We start from the raw sequence: 21,488 nt of genomic DNA, 5'->3' as shown, positions 1-21,488 counted from the left end.
AAATATGGTGACATCACATCCAAAGACATGAACTAAAGGATAAAACATAGAGGTTGCCACAAGGGGACAGTAATGCCTCATTTTAAATCTAGCTGTATAGGGTAGTGGTACAGTATGTCTTTTGTGAATGTGTCTATGCTTTCTTCTTTCTCACTGCAGTAGTGGAGATAGATGGAGAAGCTGAGAGTGTGTCTGTGTGGTGTGAGGGGGATGGTGAGAGGAAACATATTGTTCAAGCAGACTGTTAAAAATAGATTCAGGTGCTGTATAAAAAAAGGACTCACTGAAAGGAAGTAAAACGGTGAACATCCATAGAAGTAAACCAACGGCCTATTTGGTCCTAACAATTTGTGAGCTATAACATATCAACAAGACTATTGAATTAATGTGGGATCAAGTTGTTACATGGTTCCTCCCATCAAGTATTTGTCCTGTACTTGCATAAGTGGTGCATTGATTGGGTGCTTGACACCACAGTGAGGAAAACAAATGGCTCGTTGCGCAGAAATTAGATGATATCTAAGCAGCTTGAACCAGTCCACAGGTTAAGTCATCAACCCACACTTCAGTAAGCAGTGTGTGCAGTATATCACGTACACCCCTATATAATAAAATCGATCTAATCTAATAGCCTATTCCAGTGCACATATCTTGTTAAACAAAATGTAGAGAAGTAATATTTGCTTGATAATATGTAAAGTATATGGATGTTTTGGTACCAGATGACAAGTATACGTATGACCAGTTGATAATGTGTGGATCACAGAAATATTGTCTATTTCCAAGGTGTGGATAAGATAGGTGACTCTTCCTCCTCACCATCTCCTCATCCTCAGCCAGCACCAGGTCATAAGCACTCAGCGCCACACAGAAGATGATGGCTGTGACTCCTTCAAAGCAGTGGATCCATTTCTTCCTCTCTGAGCGCTGGCCGCCCACGTCAAACATCCTGCAGGAGAGAGGTGGAGAGAGGGATGAGTGGAAAGAGAGAGAGAGCGGGAGAGAGAGGTGGAGATATGTATGAGGGTAAAGAGAGAGAGAGGAATGAGAGAGGGATGAGGGTAAAGCGGGAGAGAGGTTGAGAGATGGATGAGGAGAAAGAGAGAGGAAGAGATCGGTTGAGAGATGTATGAGGAGAAAGAGGGAGAGGATGGAGAGATGGATGAGGAGAAAGAGGGAGAGAGGATGGAGAGATGGATGAGGAGAAAGAGAGAGAGGAAGAGATCGGTTGAGAGATGTATGAGGAGAAAGAGGGAGAGGATGGAGAGATGGATGAGGGTAAAGAGGGAGAGGATGGAGAGATGGATGAGGGTAAAGAGGGAGAGAGGATGGAGAGATGGATGAGGGTAAAGAGGGAGAGAGGATGGAGAGATGGATGAGGGTAAAGAGGGAGAGAGGATGGAGAGATGGATGAGGAGAAAGAGGGAGAGAGGATGGAGAGATGGATGAGGGTAAAGAGGGAGAGGATGGAGAGATGGATGAGGGTAAAGAGGGAGAGAGGATGGAGAGATGGATGAGGGTAAAGAGGGAGAGGATGGAGAGATGGATGAGGGTAAAGAGGGAGAGAGGATGGAGAGATGGATGAGGGTAAAGAGGGAGAGGATGGAGAGATGGATGAGGGTAAAGAGGGAGAGAGGATGGAGAGATGGATGAGGAGAAAGAGGGAGAGGATGGAGAGATGGATGAGGGTAAAGAGGGAGAGAGGATGGAGAGATGGATGAGGAGAAAGAGGGAGAGGATGGAGAGATGGATGAGGGTAAAGAAGGAGAGAGGATGGAGAGATGGATGAGGGTAAAGAGGGAGAGAGGATGGAGAGAGGATGGAGAGATGGATGAGGAGAAAGAGGGAGAGGATGGAGAGATGGATGAGGAGAAAGAGGGAGAGAGGATGGAGAGATGGATGAGGAGAAAGAGGGAGAGGATGGAGAGATGGATGAGGGTAAAGAGGGAGAGAGGATGGAGAGATGGATGAGGGTAAAGAGGGAGAGAGGATGGAGAGATGGATGAGGAGAAAGAGGGAGAGGATGGAGAGATGGATGAGGGTAAAGAGGGAGAGAGGATGGAGAGATGGATGAGGAGAAAGAGGGAGAGGATGGAGAGATGGATGAGGGTAAAGAGGGAGAGAGGATGGAGAGATGGATGAGGGTAAAGAGGGAGAGAGGATGGAGAGAGGATGGAGAGAGGTGGAGAGAGACATGAAGGTAGTAACACCGAAAAAGAAAGAGAGAAAAGACAAGGTGAAGTACAGAGAGGAGAGAAGTAGAGAAGAAAAGGCGTGATAAGGGGATGAAAGATATAGAGAAAGTGAGGGTGACATTCCATCTCAGGCTATGCATTAACATTTCATGAGGTTGTTCTGAGTACAAAGGCAGCTGGGGAGAGAGACAGACAGAGATCCATTAGATACGCTGGACCGTGATAAAAGACTACAGGGTCAACACTGCTACAGGAAGCCCTCAGGGGCCATATGTATCAAGCGTCTCAGGGTAGGAGTGCTGATCTAGGATCAGGTTCCCCTTTGTCCATGCAATCACATTCATTTTGATCTGAAAGGGAAAACTGCTCCTAAATCAGCACTTCTACTCTGAGATGCTTGACTTCTACTCTGAGTGTTCAGACGCTTGAACACTGGAGACACATTAGACTGTTACACCAGGTGTCTACCAGAAGAACTGGGTAAAGGAACTGGGAGAGAGATGATGAGGCTCTACCACGTGAGCCCACCACACAGATGAGGTGACATTGGTTATTAGGGAAGGCAGGCGCTGAGGTCATACCCCTGCTTGAGCTGTGATTAGTGCGAACAACACAGCCTTTCTATCACACGTTAATGGACATTGATGTGAAGGTAGATTCTATCGAGCTGACCCACTATTCCGCATAGAGCTTCAACCTGCAACAAACTGGGCTTTCACAGGCTCAGACATACAAGATTAAGATGACCTAGTTTAGAACTGAGTGACAGGTTTGACTGTCCCATGACTCTGTCAACAACCCAAATGTCAATAACTTGGCATGGAATAATCTGTACCCGTATTTTGTTATCATCCACAGTCTTTGGCAATGTTCTTGAAATTTCCATTGTGAACGAGTGTGTATTTCCCATGTACAGGTTCACCAAGACCAGTGTGTATTTAAAGGGACTGTGTCCAGTATGCTTCATTAGTTTGAGGTATTCATTTCAGAATGGGTAGTGTGCTGTAATGTGGCTGTTGCTGTTCTGCCTCTGTGGGGAATGGACTCAGGGAGAGAGTGGATGGGTCATAGAGAACAATATTACTTAACGTGCTTCTACACCTGCATTGCTTGCTGTTTGGGGTTTTAGGATGGGTTTCTGTACAGCACTTTGAGATATCAGCTGATGTAAGAAGGGCTATATAAATACATTTGATTTGATTTGAACAGGGTCACAGCAAATGAGGAGAGAGCATGGACAGTAATGTAAAAAATATAAACGGACAAAAGCACTGACATCTCCGGTGAGTGGAGACTGCTGATAGACATGATTGTGGAGCTTAGGAACATGGCAGCCAAAGTGACAGCCAGTGAGAGACAGGTGGAGGAGCTGAAGACAGAGGTGATGGACCAGAGAGTGGAGCATCATTAAGACTGAACTGCATTTATACAAGGACAAAGTAAAGGAACTGGAGAACAAGATCACTGCCCAAACCACAGACATGTCCACCATGGGACCCAGACTCAGTGCCAATGAGAAAGAGCTGGTGGAACTGAGGAGAGAGAATGCAGGTCAAACTAAGGTAGCGTTCTCTGCTGCTTTAAATAATCACCATGGACCCTTCTCACTGGTCTACACAATGAAATCACAAACATTGGGCAAGCCTACAGCCCTACTACTGGTATCTTCACAGTCCCAGTGAGAGGAGTGTACTAGACAGACTATTTGCATTGCCCCCCTTTAATTATTTGTTACTTTTATTTGTTATTTGTTGTTATTTTTCTTAAAACTGCATTGTTGGTTAAGGGCTTGTAAGTAAGCATTTCACTGTAAGGTGAATACCTGTTGTATTCGGCGCATGTGACAAATAAAATTTGATTTGATTTGACTACTTCAGATTCACATCCGTGAATTTTAACACTGTAGCACTGGTGAGTGCATTCTTGTATAATGTGGTCGCATCAGACCAATAGCCATGGAGGCTTTCAGTATCAAACCAATGCAGTGACTTTGGAGCTGGAGAATGGGGACTTGGTCTACATGCGTCTCCCACCAGGCATCCGGGTCAGGCAATCGGGTCTATGGTGATCGCGATAATCACAGCAGCTTCAGTGGCTTCCTGCTCTTCTCTTTGTGAGGAGAACAACACACAAGCTCTAAAGACAGAAACATTACTAGAGAATATGGAGAAAGTAACACAAAAGAAACAAGCACTATCTTCTTTTCACTATCTCTCTCCCTCAACCAAATGTCTCAGTTGTCATTTCTATGCCATTCATTCATTCTGTTGTTATTTTCCTGGAGATGAGTTTCCATAGCTACAGCCAACAGGACAGAGATATAAAGAGGTGACTCTTTTCTTATCAATTGTCTCCATGTAATGTTCATCCCAGACAACGTGTCTGTGAGGCTGTGACGGAAGGTAAATGTCAGCCTCGCGCAGAGCAGCGCTCTGAGTTTATCTGGAACTTGGTCACTGTGGACTCATGTCAGACCACTCAGACAGACAGACGGACAGGCAGGCAGGCAGGCAGAGACAGGCAGAGACAGACACACAATCAGGCAGACAGGAATGGTCCGATTTATCACCATGTTTCTCATCGTCTATCTGGCTGTTAAAAGCACTGAAGCTTGAACAGATCTCCCATTGTATCAGATGTACTTGATAAACAGTGTTACATCTGCCTCGGGCTGCTCACAGCCAGGAGGTAGAGGGTGTCTCACAACACTTCCTGGTCAGCCATATGCACATGCCATATAAGAAACGCACATGTAGTACACACACAAACCATACACTTTGGACATACTCCCATGCAGTCTACGCTCTTAGAAAAAAAGGTGCTATCTAGAACCTTAAAGGGTTCTTCGTCTGTCGCCATAGGAGAACCCTTTGAAGAACCCTTTTTGGTTGCAGGTAGAACCCTTTTGGGTTCCATGTAGAACCCTTTCTACAGAGGATTCTCCATGGAACCCAAAATAGTTCTACCTGGAACAAAAAATAGTTGGGGACAGCCAAAGAACCCTTTTGGAACCTTTTTTCATCCACAGCAAGTTAAAAACAAGGGGACAGAGGGAATAGACCAGGTCTCTCTATATTTGTGCACTGGATACATTTTGTTTTCTCATTAATGTAATAATGTAATGGTCAGTTACATGTTTACCCCTGTCCCAATACACAAAGTCATCCAGATATAGAGGCTGACACTACTCAGGTTTCAGGTTTGTTCTAAGAGCCCTTACTTGAAGTGCAGGTCCTTGAAGGTGAAGTGTGTCTCCACGATGCCGGTGGTCTTCACTCTGGTCCGCAGCACGTCCTGCTGTGTGGGGATGTAGTCTGATTTGGCTATCCTCTCCATTTCGTTCAGGTAGCTGTGAGGACCACACACACAGGATGATGATGATGAGGGGCGACACACACACACACACACACACACACACACAAGCAGAGGCACTCAAGCAGATACACCACAGCTGTTGTCTGTTGTTGTGTTTTAGCACAACATTGATTCTGGATTGGTTCTGTTTGGTTCATGCACGACCACAGAGTCCATGTGTTCTGTGTTTGTGTATGATACGTCTCTCTCTCTCTCGCTCAACTTTTCTCAAAGGGAACATTTCTATGGCAACACACATCACTTAAAAGGGTTTTTACCAATGATGTATATAAACCCTGGATTGCTGACGCTATGTATTGGCCATTGAAAGTCTTTGAAGCCACCGGTCGGCCATATTGGCACTCCTCAGTAGGAACAGTACTCTATAGGAATGAATGGAATTCTACAGTATTTCAATTAAATGTTTCCAAGGACAAAAATACATGTATTTAAGTATTTTGTTGTTGTAGTGGGGATAGTAACATTAGTACTCTAACAAAAAAATATACTTTAAGAAAAATGTTACTACATATTTTCATATTATGTTTAGCTCACATAATATAATTTAAAAGCATGCAAGTGTCTGTAATAGATCAAACATGTAAATAATGTATGTAGACATTAATGAATTCATTTTTATAGCTTCCAAATAATTTTTTACCAAGATGGCTGCACAGTGGCTTCAATACAGCGCCCCCTGTCAGTCATCCACGGTTTATACACATCATTGGTTTTTATGCATGACATTTTAAGCATTATGGAAAGCAAAATGGGTAATTTGAGCTGCAATCCATGATGGGTAGAATTCCCAGAGCTGTCAATGGGAGTTAAAATGAGATCAGCCGCTCAAATCGAAAATCTAAATCAAATGTATTTGTCACATGCGCCGAATACAACAGGTGTAGACTTTACCGTGAAATGCTTACTTACGAGCTCTTTCCCAACAATGTAGAGTTAAAAAGAACAATTTGCAAATAGTAACACAATAAAATAACAATAACGAGACTATATACAAGGAGTACCGGTACCTAGTCAATGTGCAGGGGTACGAGGTATTTGAGGTAATTGAGGTGATATGTCGGTAGTGGTAAAAGTGACAAGGCAATCAGGATAGATAATAAACAGAGTAGCAGCAGCGTATGTGAAGAGTGAGAAAGTGTGTCTATGTGTGAGTGGCGTCAATATGCATGTGTGTTTTGTGCGTGTCAGCATATATAGTGTGTGAGTCTGTTTGTCTGTGTGTGTTGAAGTGTCAGTGTAGTGTGTGTGTGTGGGTAGAGTCCAGTGAATGTGCATAGAGCCAGGGGGTCAATAAAAGAAAGGGGGGGTCAATGTAAATAGTCCGGGTAGCCATTTAATTAACTGTTCAGCAGTCCAATGGCTTTGAGGTAGAAGCTGTTTAGGAGCCTTTTGGTCACAGACTTCGCGATCCGGTACAGCTTGCCGTGCGGTAGCAGAGAAAACAGTCTATGACTTGGGTGACTGGAGTCTTCGACAATGTTTTGGACTTTCCTCTGACACCGCCTAGTATATAGGTCCTGGATGGCAGGAAGCTTGGCCCCAGTGATGTACTGGGCCGTACGCACTACCCTCTGTTGCGCCTTACAGATGCCAAGCAGTTACCATACCAGGCGGTATGGTAACTTTTTGAGGATCTAGGGACCCATGCCAAATCTTTTCAATCTCCTGGGGGGAAAAGGTGTTGTTGTGCCCTCTTCACAACTGTCTTGGTGTGTTTGGATCATGATAGTTTGTTTGTGATGTGGACACCAAGAAACTTGAAATTCTCAAACTATTTCACTACAGCCCCATCGATGCTAATGGGAGCCTGTTCGGTCACCATGGAGTTGAGTTTAGTCTAGTAGTCTAGTCTAGAGTTTAGTGTTATGTCAGGTTTCACACATCAGCAGATGGGAGAGGAGATGAGAGCAGTAGAGGAGAGGAGAATCTAGACACAGACCTCCTCTGTTACCATCAATCAGTACACAATACCATCATACATCAGTCTAATGGGAGGCTGGCCAGAGGTTTAACACACTCCTGATTAAACCTGATATGAGACAGACAAGCCACCAATCAATCTAACTGCCACTGTGATTGCATCAGGGTAAACACCCAGTCATCTCTGTGATCCGACCTTTAAGAATCAACTCATTCTCTTAATGTGTTTGTAATGTTATTAAAAAGGAAATTGGCAGACAAAGCAGAGTTGTTAAGCTGTATGCAAAGTAGACAGGGTTTTGTTTTCCAGGTTGAATAAAAATAAAATTAGCAGCAGGAGGAGATAGAGAGTAGCTCTAACTGGTGTTGGTCTCCAACGTGCAGCAGGAGGAGATAGAGAGTAGCTCTAACTGGTGTTGGTCTCCAACGAGCAGCAGGAGGAGATAGAGAGTAGCTCTAACTGGTGTTGGTCTCCAACGTGCAGCAGGAGGAGATAGAGAGTAGCTCTAACTGGTGTTGGTCTCCAACGAGCAGCAGGAGGAGATAGAGATGGCTCTAACTGGTGTTGGTCTCCAAAGAACAGCAGGAGGAGATAGAGAGTAGCTCTAACTGGTGTTGGTCTCCAACGAGCAGCAGGAGGAGATAGAGAGTAGCTCTAACTGGTGTTGGTCTCCAACGAGCAGCAGGAGGAGATAGAGAGTAGCTCTAACTGGTGTTGGTCTCCAACGAGCAGCAGGAGGAGATATAGAGTAGCTCTAACTGGTGTTGGTCTCCAACGAGCAGCAGGAGGAGATAGAGAGTAGCTCTAACTGGTGTTGGTCTCCAACGAGCAGCAGGAGGAGATAGAGAGTAGCTCTAACTGGTGTTGGTCTCCAACGAGCAGCAGGAGGAGATAGAGAGTAGCTCTAACTGGTGTTGGTCTCCAACGAGCAGCAGGAGGAGATAGAGATGGCTCTAACTGGTGTTGGTCTCCAAAGAACAGCAGGAGGAGATAGAGATTAGCTCTAACTGGTGTTGGTCTCCTGGTCAGATTTATTTGTATTGTGGTAGCGTGAGGGTGCGTGTGCAGGTGCAGATTGCATACTGAGTGAACTAGAGGGAGGTAAGGAGGGAGGGAGGTGGGTTATATTGAGAATCATTGAGCATACCACTCCTTCAAGGGAGTTGTTGACATTGAAGGTCATGGAGTTGTTGTCATGTTGTGTTGCTGCCAGGTTGTGTTGCTGCCAGGTTGTGTTGTTGCCAGGTTTGGTTGTTGTCATGTTGTGTTGATGTCATGTTGTGTTGTTGTCATGTTGTGTTGCTGTTGTTGTCATGTTGTGTTGCTGTCATGTTGTTGTCATGTTGTGTTGCTGTCATGTTGTGTTGCTGTCGTGTTGTGTTGCTGCCATGTTGTGTTGTCATGTTGGGTTGCTGTCATGCTGTGTTGTTGTCATGTTGTGTTGCTGTCATGTTGTGTTACTGCCATGTTGTTGTTGTGTTGTTATCATGTGTTGCTGTCATGTTGTGTTGCTGTCATGTTGTGTTACTGCCATGTTGTTGTTGTGTTGTTATCATGTTGTGTTGCTGTCATGTTGTGTTGCTGCCATGTTGTGTTACTGCCATGTTGTGTTGCTGCCATGTTGTGTTGCTGTTGTGTTGCTGTCATGTTGTGTTGTTGTCTTAGGTCTCTCTTTATCTAGTGTTGTGGTGTCTCTTTGATCACAATGTGCGTTTTGTCCTACATGTATTTATAATCTCAGCCCCCGTCCCACAGGAGGCCTCTTGCTAGGCCTCATTGTAAATAAGAATTTGTTCATAATTGAAACACACTATGTCTACTCACTATGCGGCTGAGTCGTTGAGCTGGTACTCCCGGGAGCGCGTGAAGCAGCCTTGCACCCCGCTGTCGGCCCACAGGCGGCGGATCACTTTGGACAGGTCGTCGGGCAGGATGCCCTGCGCCTCAGCAGCAGCCGACAGGGCAAAGAGCTGGTGAGCATCATCCTGCAGGGGACGGGAGGGGACAGGGGAGGAACATTATGGGCAAAGCTAGGAGGGTGCAGGTACCACGTACCACAGTACTAGGGAACAGTTATTGCTACAGACACAGAGGTAGAGGGCTAATGTTTAAATCTGAGGAGGGAGGGAGAACCCATATTATCACCAAATGTACAGCCAACAGTCAGTCAAACTTTAGTTTTTTTAGAGCAGTTAGGTATGGCTGTGTGTAAGGACCTCTGGGGAGAGGATTTAACAAAGCAAGCACATCTACAGTGATGATGGAAGATCTCATCATAAATCGTTAAAGGGTCTCTCTAGCCATAAGAGACAATGATTGAGTGAAGCAGATTAAACTAATACATATTGGGTTGTTTTGACAGGTGGCCAATGAGGCCAGGTAATCTACACTGTGTGGATGGCTAATATGGGAGATATATTGGTGTCTGTGGACAAGGCGTCTGGATGATAAATAATGTAGTGTTGTAATAAAGTGTGCCAGTGGAAGCCAGTGGCAGACAGGATATATATTTCCTCTGGGTGTTTCTCCCTCTACCATCTGTGTACTGCAGTGGAGGCTGCTGAGGGGAGGATGGCTCATAATAATGACTGGAACGGAGCAAATGGAATGGAATCAAACCATTCCACTTATTCTGCTCCAGCCATTACCATGAGCCTGTCCTCCCCAATTAAGGGGCCACCAGCCTCCCATGGTGTAGTGTAAATAGACAGGGATGATTGGCGTGATAGCGATGATGACACAGCACAGTTCAGTCGCCAATGTGAAGATAATGAGTTTAGTTTAGTTTATTAGGATGTGTGCAGCAGCTACTCTTTCTGGGGTCCACACAGAACATACATATACATGACAGAGTACAGAACAGTTATAGACAAGAACAACATAAGAGAACCAGACACCTCCATGCCCAGAGACTCAGCAGGGCAGACGGATGAACAGCTGGCTAAGCTCAGAGAACCAGACACCTCCATGCCCAGAGACTCAGCAGAGCAGATGGATGAACAGCTGGCTAAGCTCAGAGAACCAGAGACCTCCATGCCCAGAGACTCAGCAGAGCAGACGGATGAACAGCTGGCTAAGCTCAGAGAACCAGACACCTCCATGCCCAGAGACTCAGCAGAGCAGACGGGTGAACAGCTCTGCATACTGTCCACTGAGCCAACACCTCTCCACCCACACACACATACAGTATGCAGATCTGCTGTGTCACCTGTTTCCATAATAGCAAATTAGCAAAGCTCAAATTGAATAATCAATCAATTTAGTGAACTGGAACAACATGGTCATAAATGTACAGTTCAATTTGAGACTGGGAGTGCAGTTCACAGAGGATATTTTGCCATGTTTTCAGCATCTTTCTCTGGATTTGAAATGACAAAGCAAATGAAATGACACAGCATATGGAGGCTCGATTTCCTCTCCCTGGGAACTGGGCTTACGATGACTCATTGAGCCAATTCTGGGCACCAGTACCCGTGTGTGTGTGCGTCCGTGCATGCCTGCGTGTACGAGTGTGTGTGTGTGTCTATGCAATGTTCTATGTGTGTTCTTGTGCATCACTGTCTAAAGTATGCATACATGTTGGCTGTTGTCTAATGTACTGTATGAGAGTATGTTTGTGGCAGCCGGTGAGCTAAATGCCTGCATAAGAAGCAGAGCAAGTATCAATACGTCCAGTGGCATGAACGATGGTCTGAGGACACAGAGGTGTGTACCCATCCATCCTCCTGTAATGACCACGGCAGCCTCTCTCCTCAGCCCTGTATCCCTGTTAGACCCTCAGGCCATGCAGGAGACTAGATCACAGTAATAAAGCGCATTCACCCATCCTCCAGCTATAGACTCAAGACTGAAGCCCTCTAACATATATACTGCAATACACTGGAGCTTCCTAAAAATGTGTTAGCCCTCTTTGAGAAACATGTTGACAGTTTGATCACAGTATGGATGGGCATTTCAAATGTTTTGACTGTTTGAGTACTACCATATTTTTTTGTTATATACTTGAGTACTCTAATGGAAAAATATATATTTTAGGAAAACATTTTTAAAAATATGGGCATTTATCAATACCAACAGTGCGTAACAATGCTTTATTTATTATAACCATTACAGATAAATCCTAATTGCTAAATTACCCCATATATATTCACTCAAAAAATAAAGGTGCCATTTTAGATTCATTATATTATACCGTGGAACACAATCTTCAAAAAGGTACTAACCAGCAATGTGGGGCTTGCTTGTAGAAGCCTATGACTGTGAAATGGCATAGCCTTGTTTTGTTAATTTAGCAGACAAGACGCTCTTATTTCACAAGCCCTTATCACAGTCAAGACACACCTATGTTATAGTAAAAAAACATGGTACAGAATAAAATAGAACAAGTGACACAGATCTCGCATCTGGAAAAGTTATTATCAAAGATTTGAAATAGGGCTACATTTCGCGAGGTAAAAATAAATTAATATGGATTACAAAACTAAATGTCGATATACAGACGTTCGATTTAGTTTATTCTGCCTGTTCTTTGGACTTTTCCAAATGGATTAACAATTCAACATTGAACACTGCATGTTGATGAATTACGGCCACTACATCAGTTTGGTGAGTAGGCCTAGGTTTAATGATTCTGATGAAAATACGCGATACTCGTTAGGGTTGTGCAAAGGAAACAAAACATGAAGCGGATTTAACTTCTTTTGGAATACAGCCCTAATGTAGGAAACAAGCACCATTATGTTGTCATCCAGAGTCACATTTTATTTTCCAAGCTATAGCACACAATATTTGACATACAGCAGGTTTTTAAAGGACCAAGAAGTAGATCCTGCTTTGTGTTTTAATTTTTGCCATGGAAAACCCGTTGCGATACCGCTGTCATCACAGCACTATCAGAGGGAGCGGTCGGAAAGCAACACGGAGGAGAAATGGAAATTAGGGAGAAGAACTGTGTGATGCTTGGCTTGGTTTATTTTTTGTTGTGCCCCGCAATTGCACATGTACATATGGACCACTAGAGTCAAAGCAAATTAACTTTCTCTCCAAGACAACGATATTATTATAAAAAAAGAAAATGGGGGGGGGGGAGGATTTTCACTTGCCCGTTCAGGCAGCCACAAAGCACATTCCACCAAAAAGTTTGACAGTATTTTAACATTTTATCTCTGGTTAAAGATCGAGTTTTGACTTTAAGTACTCAAGTATTCGATTACTCATGCCCATCCCTAGTTCACAGGCTGAACCCTCTTCACAGGAGCACTGGACATCTTATTGCTGACTCATTGAGTGTGATAGGTGAGAGCAGTGAAGCTGTGTGTGTGGTGTGTGTGTGTGTGTGTGTGTGTGTGTGCGTGTGAATAATGAATATGGGTTGGGAATGAAGCCTTTCTATCAGCCTGAGGTGTTAATGCTATCGTTGTTATCGTTTTAATATTATTAATAATAATAATAGTATAATGATAATAATCCGTAATTGCGGCTGGCAGCAGTAGCAGAAGGAGTTTTTGAGACAGGTTATTCACTTGAGGTGCACAGTGCCTACGCTGCAGAAATTGCCTGCAAAGGACATCTGCTTGTAAAATGTGTCCTGTCAGCAGCTTTAAATAAAAACCCTTAGTTAGCGCGCCTTCTCCTTTTTCAGCACAATTCACGTTTCTTCATGATCAAGCCTGCATTGCCCTCGTGGTTGCAGGAAAACACACTCACAGCCTCTACCTTCTCTCTCTCAATGGTCAGTGCTATCCGGGATCTTACAGCCATAACCCTTACAAATTCCAACTTCAATGGGTTAGGGACCCTGTAACGATCGTCCAAAGGAGTAGACCAAGGTGCAGCGTGGTACGTGTTCATCTTTATATTTATTTTAAATCAGAACACTTAAATAAAATAATAAACAAATGACAAACGACCGTCACGTCTTGCAGGCTGTACAAAACGAGCAGTACAAAAATAAGATCCCACAACTCAAGGAGGGAAAAAGGGCTGCCTAAGTATGGTTTCCAATCAGAGACAACGATAGGCAGCTGCCTCTGATTGAAAACCATACCTGGCCAAAACATAGAAATATAAAGCATAGAATGCCCACCCCACACCCTGACCTAACAACATAGAGAAATAAACCATCTCTCTCAGGTCAGGGCGTCTCAATCTCTCTTTCAACTGCTCTCTCGCTCTCTGTCTATCTGAGCACTGAGGAGAGAGCAGGTCTGAACCTCAAGAGTCCCCACTGTAAGCAAAGTTAGTAGAATGTTTGAATTTAGAATGTTTGAATTTAGAATGTTTGCTTGATAAGAGCAACACTGTTGATTTGAAACCCATTCTATTTCTTTGCCATGGCAATTCAATTCATTTCAATACACTCACATTTGAATATAATGACATCACAATTAAAAACAGCAACTTCAGTAGAATTTAGAATGTTTGGTTGATAGGTACTGTTGATATGCAATATTGATTTGGAACTCAGTTTTGGTAGCAACAAGCCCATGCCTAGACCTGTGACTTGCTTCTGCTATCCAAGATTATATACATTTTTCAACAATGAACTTCAATACCCAGCAATTTAACCAGTCCATACCATGGATGGCACAGGGACATCAGTATTTTCCTATCATAATCAATGGTTACAATTAAATAGTACATTCTTACCAGGATTTGGTTCGTTGTTTATTTTTGTGTATTTCTCAACATCCATTTATAGAACGCATTTAGGTACAGTGCCTTCGGAAAGTATTCAGACCCCTTGACTTTTTCCACATTTTGTTAAGTTACAGCCTTATTCTAAAATGGATTTAAAAAAATCCTCAGCAATCTACACACAATACCCCATATTGACAAAGTATTCAGACCCGTTGCGATGAGACTCGAAATTGAGCTCAGGTGCATCCTGTTTCCATTGATCATCCTTGAGATGTTTATACAACTTGATTGGAGTCCACCCGTGGTAAATTCAATTGATTGGACATGATTTGGAAAGGCACACACCTGTCTATATAAGGTCCAACAGTTGACAGAGCAAGTCAGAGCAAAAACCAAGCCATGAGGTCGAAGGAATTGTCCGTAGAGCTCCGAGACAGGATTGTGTCGAGGCACAGATCTGGGGAAGGGTACCAAAAAATGTCTGCAGCATTGAAGGTCCCCAAGAGCACAGTGGCCTCCATCACTCTTAAATTGAAACAGTTTAGAACCACCAAGACTCTTCCTAGAGCTGGCCGCCCGGCCAAACTGAGCAATCGGGGGAGAAGGGCCTTGGTCAGGGAGGTGACCAAGAACACGATGGTCACTCTGACAGAGCTCTAGAGTTCTTCTGTGGAGATGGGAGAACCTTCCAGAAGGACAATCATCTCTGCAGCACTTCAGCAATTAGGCCTTAGAGTGGCCAGACGGAAGCCACTCATCAGTTAAAGGCACAAGACAGATCGCCTGGAGTTTGCCAAAAGGCACCTAAAGACTCTCAGACCATGAGAAACAAGATTCTCTGGTCTGATGAAACCAAGATTGAACTCTTTGGCTTGAATGCCAGAGGAAACCTGGCACCATCCCTACAGTGAAGCATGGTAGTGGCAGCATCATGCTGTGGGGATGTTTTTCAGATGCAGGGACTGGAAGACTAGTCAGGAACGAGGCAAAGATGAACGGAGCAAAGAACAGAGAGGTCCTTGATGAAAACCTGCTACAGAGCGCTCAGGACCTGACTGAGGCAAAGGTTCACCTTCCAACAGGACAACGACCCTAAGCACACAGCCAAGATAACGCAGTAGTGGCTTCGGAAAAAGTCTTAGAATGTCCTTGAGTGGCCCAGCCAGAGCCTGGACTTGAACCCGATTGAACATCTCTGGAGAGACCTGAAAATAGCTGTGCAACGCTCCCCATTCAACCTGACAGAGCTTGAAAGGCTCTGCAGAGAAGAATGGGAGAAACTCCCCAAATACAGGTGTGCCAAGCTTGTAGCGTCATATCCAAGAAGACTCTATGCTGTAATCGCTGCCAAAGGTATTTCAACAAAGTACTGAGTAAAGGGTCTGAATACTTATGTAAATGTAATATTTCATTAAAAAATATATATAAATGTGCAAACATTTCTAAAAACCTGTTTTTGCTTTGTCATTATGGGGTATTGTGTGTAAATTGATGAGGGGGAAAAATACAATTTAATCAATTTTAGAATAAAGTGGTAACGTAACAAAATGTGGAAAAAGTCAAGGGGTCTGAATACGTTCTGAAGGCACTGTGCATCTAGAACTGGTTTTGTGTGACTAGGTCAAGACCTCCCAAGTTTCTCAGAGATCTGGCATTGTGAGTGCTACTGGAAGTCCCTATACATGGCCAGCTTCCCCTACCACCACCAGTACCTGCCTGAGAAACCATGTCTGTTCCACAAGCACATGGAGATAAGGCTCAAGGGGGAGTTTTACAGGAGAGTCAGGACAGAACTTTACGAGCAACATGTGGCCTCAGTTGGCCAATAGCTCTTTTCTGATAAGGAGAGGTATAGTATTTTGTAAAGGTATAGTAGGATAAGATAGGATTGGTTGGTATAGTAAGATAAGATTTTTTATTTATTTTATTTCACTTTTATTTAACCAGGTAGGCCAGTTGAGAACAAGTTCTCATTTACAACTGCGACCTGGCCAAGATAAAGCAAAGCAGCAGTGCGACAAAAACAACAACACAAAGTTACACATGGGATAAACAAACGTACAGTCAATAACACAATAGAAAAATCTGTATAGAGTGTGTGCAAATGAAGTAAGGAGGTAAGGCAATAAATAGGCCATAGTAGCGAAGTAATTACAATTTAGCAATTTACACTGGAGTGATAGATGTGCAGATGAGGATGTGCAAGTAGAAATACTGGTGTGCAAAAGAGCAGAAAAACAAAAACAAATATGGGGATGAGGTAGGTAGTTGGTTGGATGGGCTATTTACAGCTGTAGCGATCGGTAAGCTGGTCTGACAGCTGACGCTTAAAGTTAGTGAGGGAGATATAAGTCTCCAACTTCAGTGATTTTTGCAATTCGTTCCAGTCATAGGATTGGTAGGTATAGTAAGATAAGATAGAATAGGTAGGTATAGTATGATAAGATAGAATAAGATAGGATGGGTAGGTATAGTAAGATAAGATAGAATAAGATAGGATGGGTAGGTATAGTATGATAAGATAGGATAAGATAGGATTGGTAGGTATAGTAAGATAAGATAGAATAAGATAGGATGGGTAGGTATAGTATGATAAGATAGGATAAGATAGGATTGGTAGGTATAGTAAGATAAGATAGAATAAGATAGGATGGGTAGGTATAGTATGATAAGATAGGATAAGATAGGATTGGTAGGTATAGTAAGATAAGATAGGATAAGATAGGATTGGTAGGTATAGTAAGATAAGATAGGATAAGATAGGATTGGTAGGTATAGTAAGATAAGATAGGATAAGATAGGATTGGTAGGTATAGTAAGATAAGGTAGGATGGGTAGGTATAGTAAAATATAATAGATTAAGATAGGATGGGTAGGTATGGTAAGCAAAGTCAGTGCTTGTAGAAAAATACTTGTGTTATTCAGTTTTCTTTGGGGGGGGGTGTATGTCAACGGTTACATGATGGTAAGAACAGTCTCCTATTAGCGGAAGTTGGCGTTCTTTTCAAACTGTGTGACTGCATGTAATGGCTTCTTGGACCGGGCATGGGGTTATGGATGACAGTGACTAACCTTGATTCATGGGGTTATGGATAACAGTGACTAACCTTGATTCATGGGGTTATGGATGATAGTGACTAACCTTGATTCATGGGGTTATGGATAACAGTGACTAACCTTGACTTCATGGGGTTATGGATAACAGTGACTAACCTTGATTTCATGGGGTTATGGATAACAGTGACTAACCTTGATTTCATGGGGTTATGGATGATAGTGACTAACCTTGACTTCATGGGGTGATGGATGACAGTGACTAACCTTGATTCATGGGGTTATGGAGGGTGATAGTGACTAACCTTGACTTCATGGGGTTATGGATGATAGTGACTAACCTTGACATCATGGGGTTATGGATGATAGTGACTAATCTTGGCTTCATGAGGTCATGGATTATAGTGACTAACCTTGGCTTCATGAGGTCATGGATTATAGTGACTAACCTTGACTTCAGTGCCCAGGACATTGTTACTCAAGAGCTTTAGTGGATGTGTAGAAGCAAAGCTGTACCTCTTCTCTAATCATCTGACTCAGAAATAGAGGAGCCTAACATACATGCCCAAGTGTGTGTGTGTGTGTGTGTGTGTGTGTGTGTGTGTGTGTGTGTGTGTGTGTGTGTGTGTATGTGTCTTACCTCTCTGGAGGCCTCTGTGTAGTCGATCTTGAGGTTGCCCATGGCCTTGATGATAGCCATGATGGACTGGATGGTGTTGCTGTAGACCACAGCCCTGTACTGCTTACACTCGTCTTCTGAGTAGCCATCCTCATGGATGATCCTGATGAAGAAGAACACACCTGAGCATTCTTCTGATGTCACTCAAGTGAGGAATAGAAAGGGGCACAAATGCTACTAAGACAAAAGGAGGACAGGTGGAGAACGGGGGTTTAAAAAGGTGCTTGGGCAGCATCAGGGGAGAACGACTGCCCCCTCACATTGGTGCTCCCGAGTGGCGCAGCGGGCTAAGGCACTGCATCTCAGTGCAAGAGGCGTCACTACGGTCCCTTGCTCAAATCCAGGCTGTATCACATCCGGCCGTGATCGGGAGTCCCATAGGGCGGCGCACAATTGGCCCAGTTTCGTCAGGGTTTGGTCGGGGTAGGCTGTCATTGTAAATAAGAATTTGTTCTTAACTGACATGCTTAGTTAAATAAAGGTTAAATGTAAAAATAATAATAATAATTGAAGCCACAGAGGTTCAAGACCGGCCGCGGTACTGCAGGCATTGTTAGCAGAAAACAGGATCCCCCATTATAGTGAATGGAAAAATTTCAATCTTTGTGGTCAATCTTCTTGTAAATTAAAAAATGTTGCAAAGATAATCATGGGACCAATAATTGCTTCTAATACACCAAATGTATGTACTTTAACCGATTATTTTAAAGTCGCACCCAGAAGAAGTTCTAAGGATAATTGTGTTGCTAATGGTAGCCTGCAGTACCCAGGTCGGCATATAATTTGACTTATATGAGGGGGCAGCACTGAGCTGGCCTGTAACGTCACTTCCTGGAGTAGCTCAAACTGAGCATGTTATGTCCCCTTGAGACACCATCTTAACAGACTTAATTTAGCTTCAATACTCTATTGAGTCTTCACATAGTTATACATGATGTCACGTGATCCATGGCTTTGTCCATTCATATATACAGTCATTGGGCAGTATGGTTGACAGGTTATGTATTTCATACAGTGTTAAATGTGCTCAATATGTTAGGACTTCTAGCTGCTAAGAGTTTGTGTGTTCAATCAATGACCGTAACGTTTGGTAGAACGGCTAGTTACTCTAAGATGATAATAATAAATGTATTTATTGTCACATACACCAGATAGGTGCAGTGAAATGTGTTGTTTTACAAGGTCAGCTTCAGTAGTACAGCACCCCTGGAGCAAGTAAGGGTTAATTGCCTTGCTCAAAGGCACATAAAGAGATTTTACACCTTGTCAGCTCTGGTATTCGAACCAGCAACCTTTCAGTAACTAGCCCAACGTTCTAACCGCTAGGCAACCAGCTGATACAGACAGTCAGTGCAGTCCTGTGCAAACCTCCTCTGCATATTAGTGATGTGTCTGACCATGCCTCAGCTTGTCATGCACAGGGGAATGCCCTGCATGTTAAGTGTGTGTGTATGTGTGTGTGTTTCAGTGTGATGATAGCATCCAGACTTCATCAGAATGCAGGATGCAGTGCAGAAAGAGAACAGTAGCACCAAGACGAAGACATGAATAAGCCAATATCATCTCATGAATAAACAGGCTTGTAAGCTTGACACTAGCGGCTAGGAAAAGTACTGGGATTTAACCCAGTTAGTTACACAATAAATATTATAATTCTATCTACAGGTGTTATTGAAAAAAAAAAGGCAACCATTCTCCCTGCTCTGCTTTTATGTTGACATGATCTCTGTGGTAAGAGACAGAGCTGGTGCTTCAGAGCAGAGCAGGCTGTGCTGTGTTACGGGTATGGTCTGTCTTCCAAGCATTGGTTGTTCTGTATGGCTGTATTAACAACCTGGGTTTAGAGCTACATTCTGTACTCTACACTCATGAAAAACTGATTCATCGCCTGGCTAGCCTACAGGAATGTGAATAATTAAGCCATTAAGGAGTGTGTGTGTGTGTGTGTGTGTGTGTGTGTGTGTGTGTGTGTGTGTGTGTGTGTGAGAATGAGGCATAGACATACACACATATGTTTTGTATACGTCATTGGTGAGCGTGTAATTAAGTGTCATGGTTTGATCCCAGTCATTACAGTAACCACAGTAAAAGTCCTGTGCACAGAGACTCATGCTATCAGTAGCCAAAGACAATTATGGGTAGGAAGACACGAGGAAGCCAGCCCAACTACCACAGACAGGAAGATTTGCCCTCCATATGTCTTCCTAAAAAGCAAATGAATATGCCTATGCTCAACATGCCTGATTGACTGTTTGCCAGCTCTGGATCAGCAGTGTACAGTAGCATTGTAGATCAATCCAACAAGGACTGGGACTAGGACTGAATAAACCACTAGAGGATAGAGGGCATCATCTATTAAAGAGGTCATGACATGTCCTGATCTGTTACAGCTCTCTGTAACTCACTTCATCTGCTTGACGATGGTGCTTTTCCCAGACTCCCCGGCACCTGTAGAAGAAACAGGAAACACAGTGAATTATTGTTGGAAAAATTACTTGTGTCATGCACAAAGTAGATGTCCAAACTGACTTGACAAAACTATAGTTTGTTAAGAATAAATTTGTGGAGTGGTTGAAAAACGAGTTTTTATGACTCCAACGTATGTAAACTTCCGACTTCAATATATCGATATATATATATATATATATATACAAACACAAAGTAAAAATTCCCTGTTTTACGTCAGTTAGGATCACCACTTTATTTTAAGAATGTGAAATATTCAGAATAATAGTAGAGAGAATGATTTATTTCAGCTTTTATTTCTATCATCACATTCCCAGTGGGTCAGAAGTTTATATACACTCAATTAGTATTTGGTAGCATTGCCTTTAAATTGTTTAACTTCTGACCCAAGCTTCCCACAATAAGTTGGTTGAATTTGGCCCATTCCTCCTGACAGAGCTGGTGTAACAGTCAGGTTTGTAGGCCTCCTTGCTCGCACACGCTTTTTCAGTTCTGTCCACAAATTTTCTATGGGATTGAGGTCAGGGCTTTGTGATGACCACTACAATACCTTGACTTTGTTGTCCTTAAGCCATTTTGCCACAACTTTGGAAGTATGCTTGGGGTCATTGTCCATTTGGAAGACCCATTTGCGACCAAGCTTTAACTTCCTGACTGATGTCTTGAGATGTTGCTTCAACATATCCACATAATTTTCCTCCCTCATGATGCCATCTATTTTGTGAAGTGCACCAGTCCCTCCTGCAGCAAAGCACCCCCACAACATGATGCTGCCACCCCGTGCTTCATGGTTGGGATGGTGTTCTTCGGCTTGCAAGCCTCCCCCTTTTTCCTCCAAACATAACGATGGTCATTATGGCCAAACAGTTCTATTTTTGTTTCATCAGACCAGAGGACATTTCTCCAAAAAGTGCGATCTTTGTCCCCATGTGCAGTTGCAAACCGTAGTCTGGCTTTTTATGGCGGTTTTGGAGCAGTGGCTTCTTCCTTGCTGAGCGGCATTTCAGGTTATGTCGATATAGGACTCGTTTTACTGTGGATATAGATACTTCTGTACCTGTGTCCTCCAGCATCTTCACAAGGTCCTTTGCTGTTGTTCTGGGATTGATTTGCACTTTTCGCACCAAAGTACGTTCATCTCTAGGAGACAGAACGCGTC

At 43.3% G+C, this 21,488-nt stretch overlaps 1 protein-coding gene across 2 annotated transcripts in view; it reads right to left on the bottom strand.

Moving 5' to 3' along the window:
• The window catches only part of gnai2b (guanine nucleotide binding protein (G protein), alpha inhibiting activity polypeptide 2b), a 92,574-nt gene that overhangs the window by 7,246 nt on the left and 63,840 nt on the right, over positions 1-21,488 (bottom strand). For both annotated transcript variants that reach the window (XM_029774525.1, XM_029774526.1), the window contains 5 exons: positions 20,269-20,311; positions 17,825-17,966; positions 9,316-9,476; positions 5,416-5,544; positions 820-949 (listed from right to left, as the gene is read on the bottom strand). In XM_029774525.1, the coding sequence (XP_029630385.1) occupies positions 820-949; positions 5,416-5,544; positions 9,316-9,476; positions 17,825-17,966; positions 20,269-20,311 (605 nt within the window). The remainder of the gene's footprint in view (positions 1-819; positions 950-5,415; positions 5,545-9,315; positions 9,477-17,824; positions 17,967-20,268; positions 20,312-21,488) is intronic.

Source organism: Salmo trutta, chromosome 14 (assembly GCF_901001165.1).
Source record: "Salmo trutta chromosome 14, fSalTru1.1, whole genome shotgun sequence".
In the NCBI taxonomy this organism is placed as follows: Eukaryota; Metazoa; Chordata; class Actinopteri; order Salmoniformes; family Salmonidae; genus Salmo; species Salmo trutta.
The sequence above is the reverse complement of the archived record's forward strand: the minus strand, read 5'-3'. Positions and strand labels throughout refer to the sequence as shown.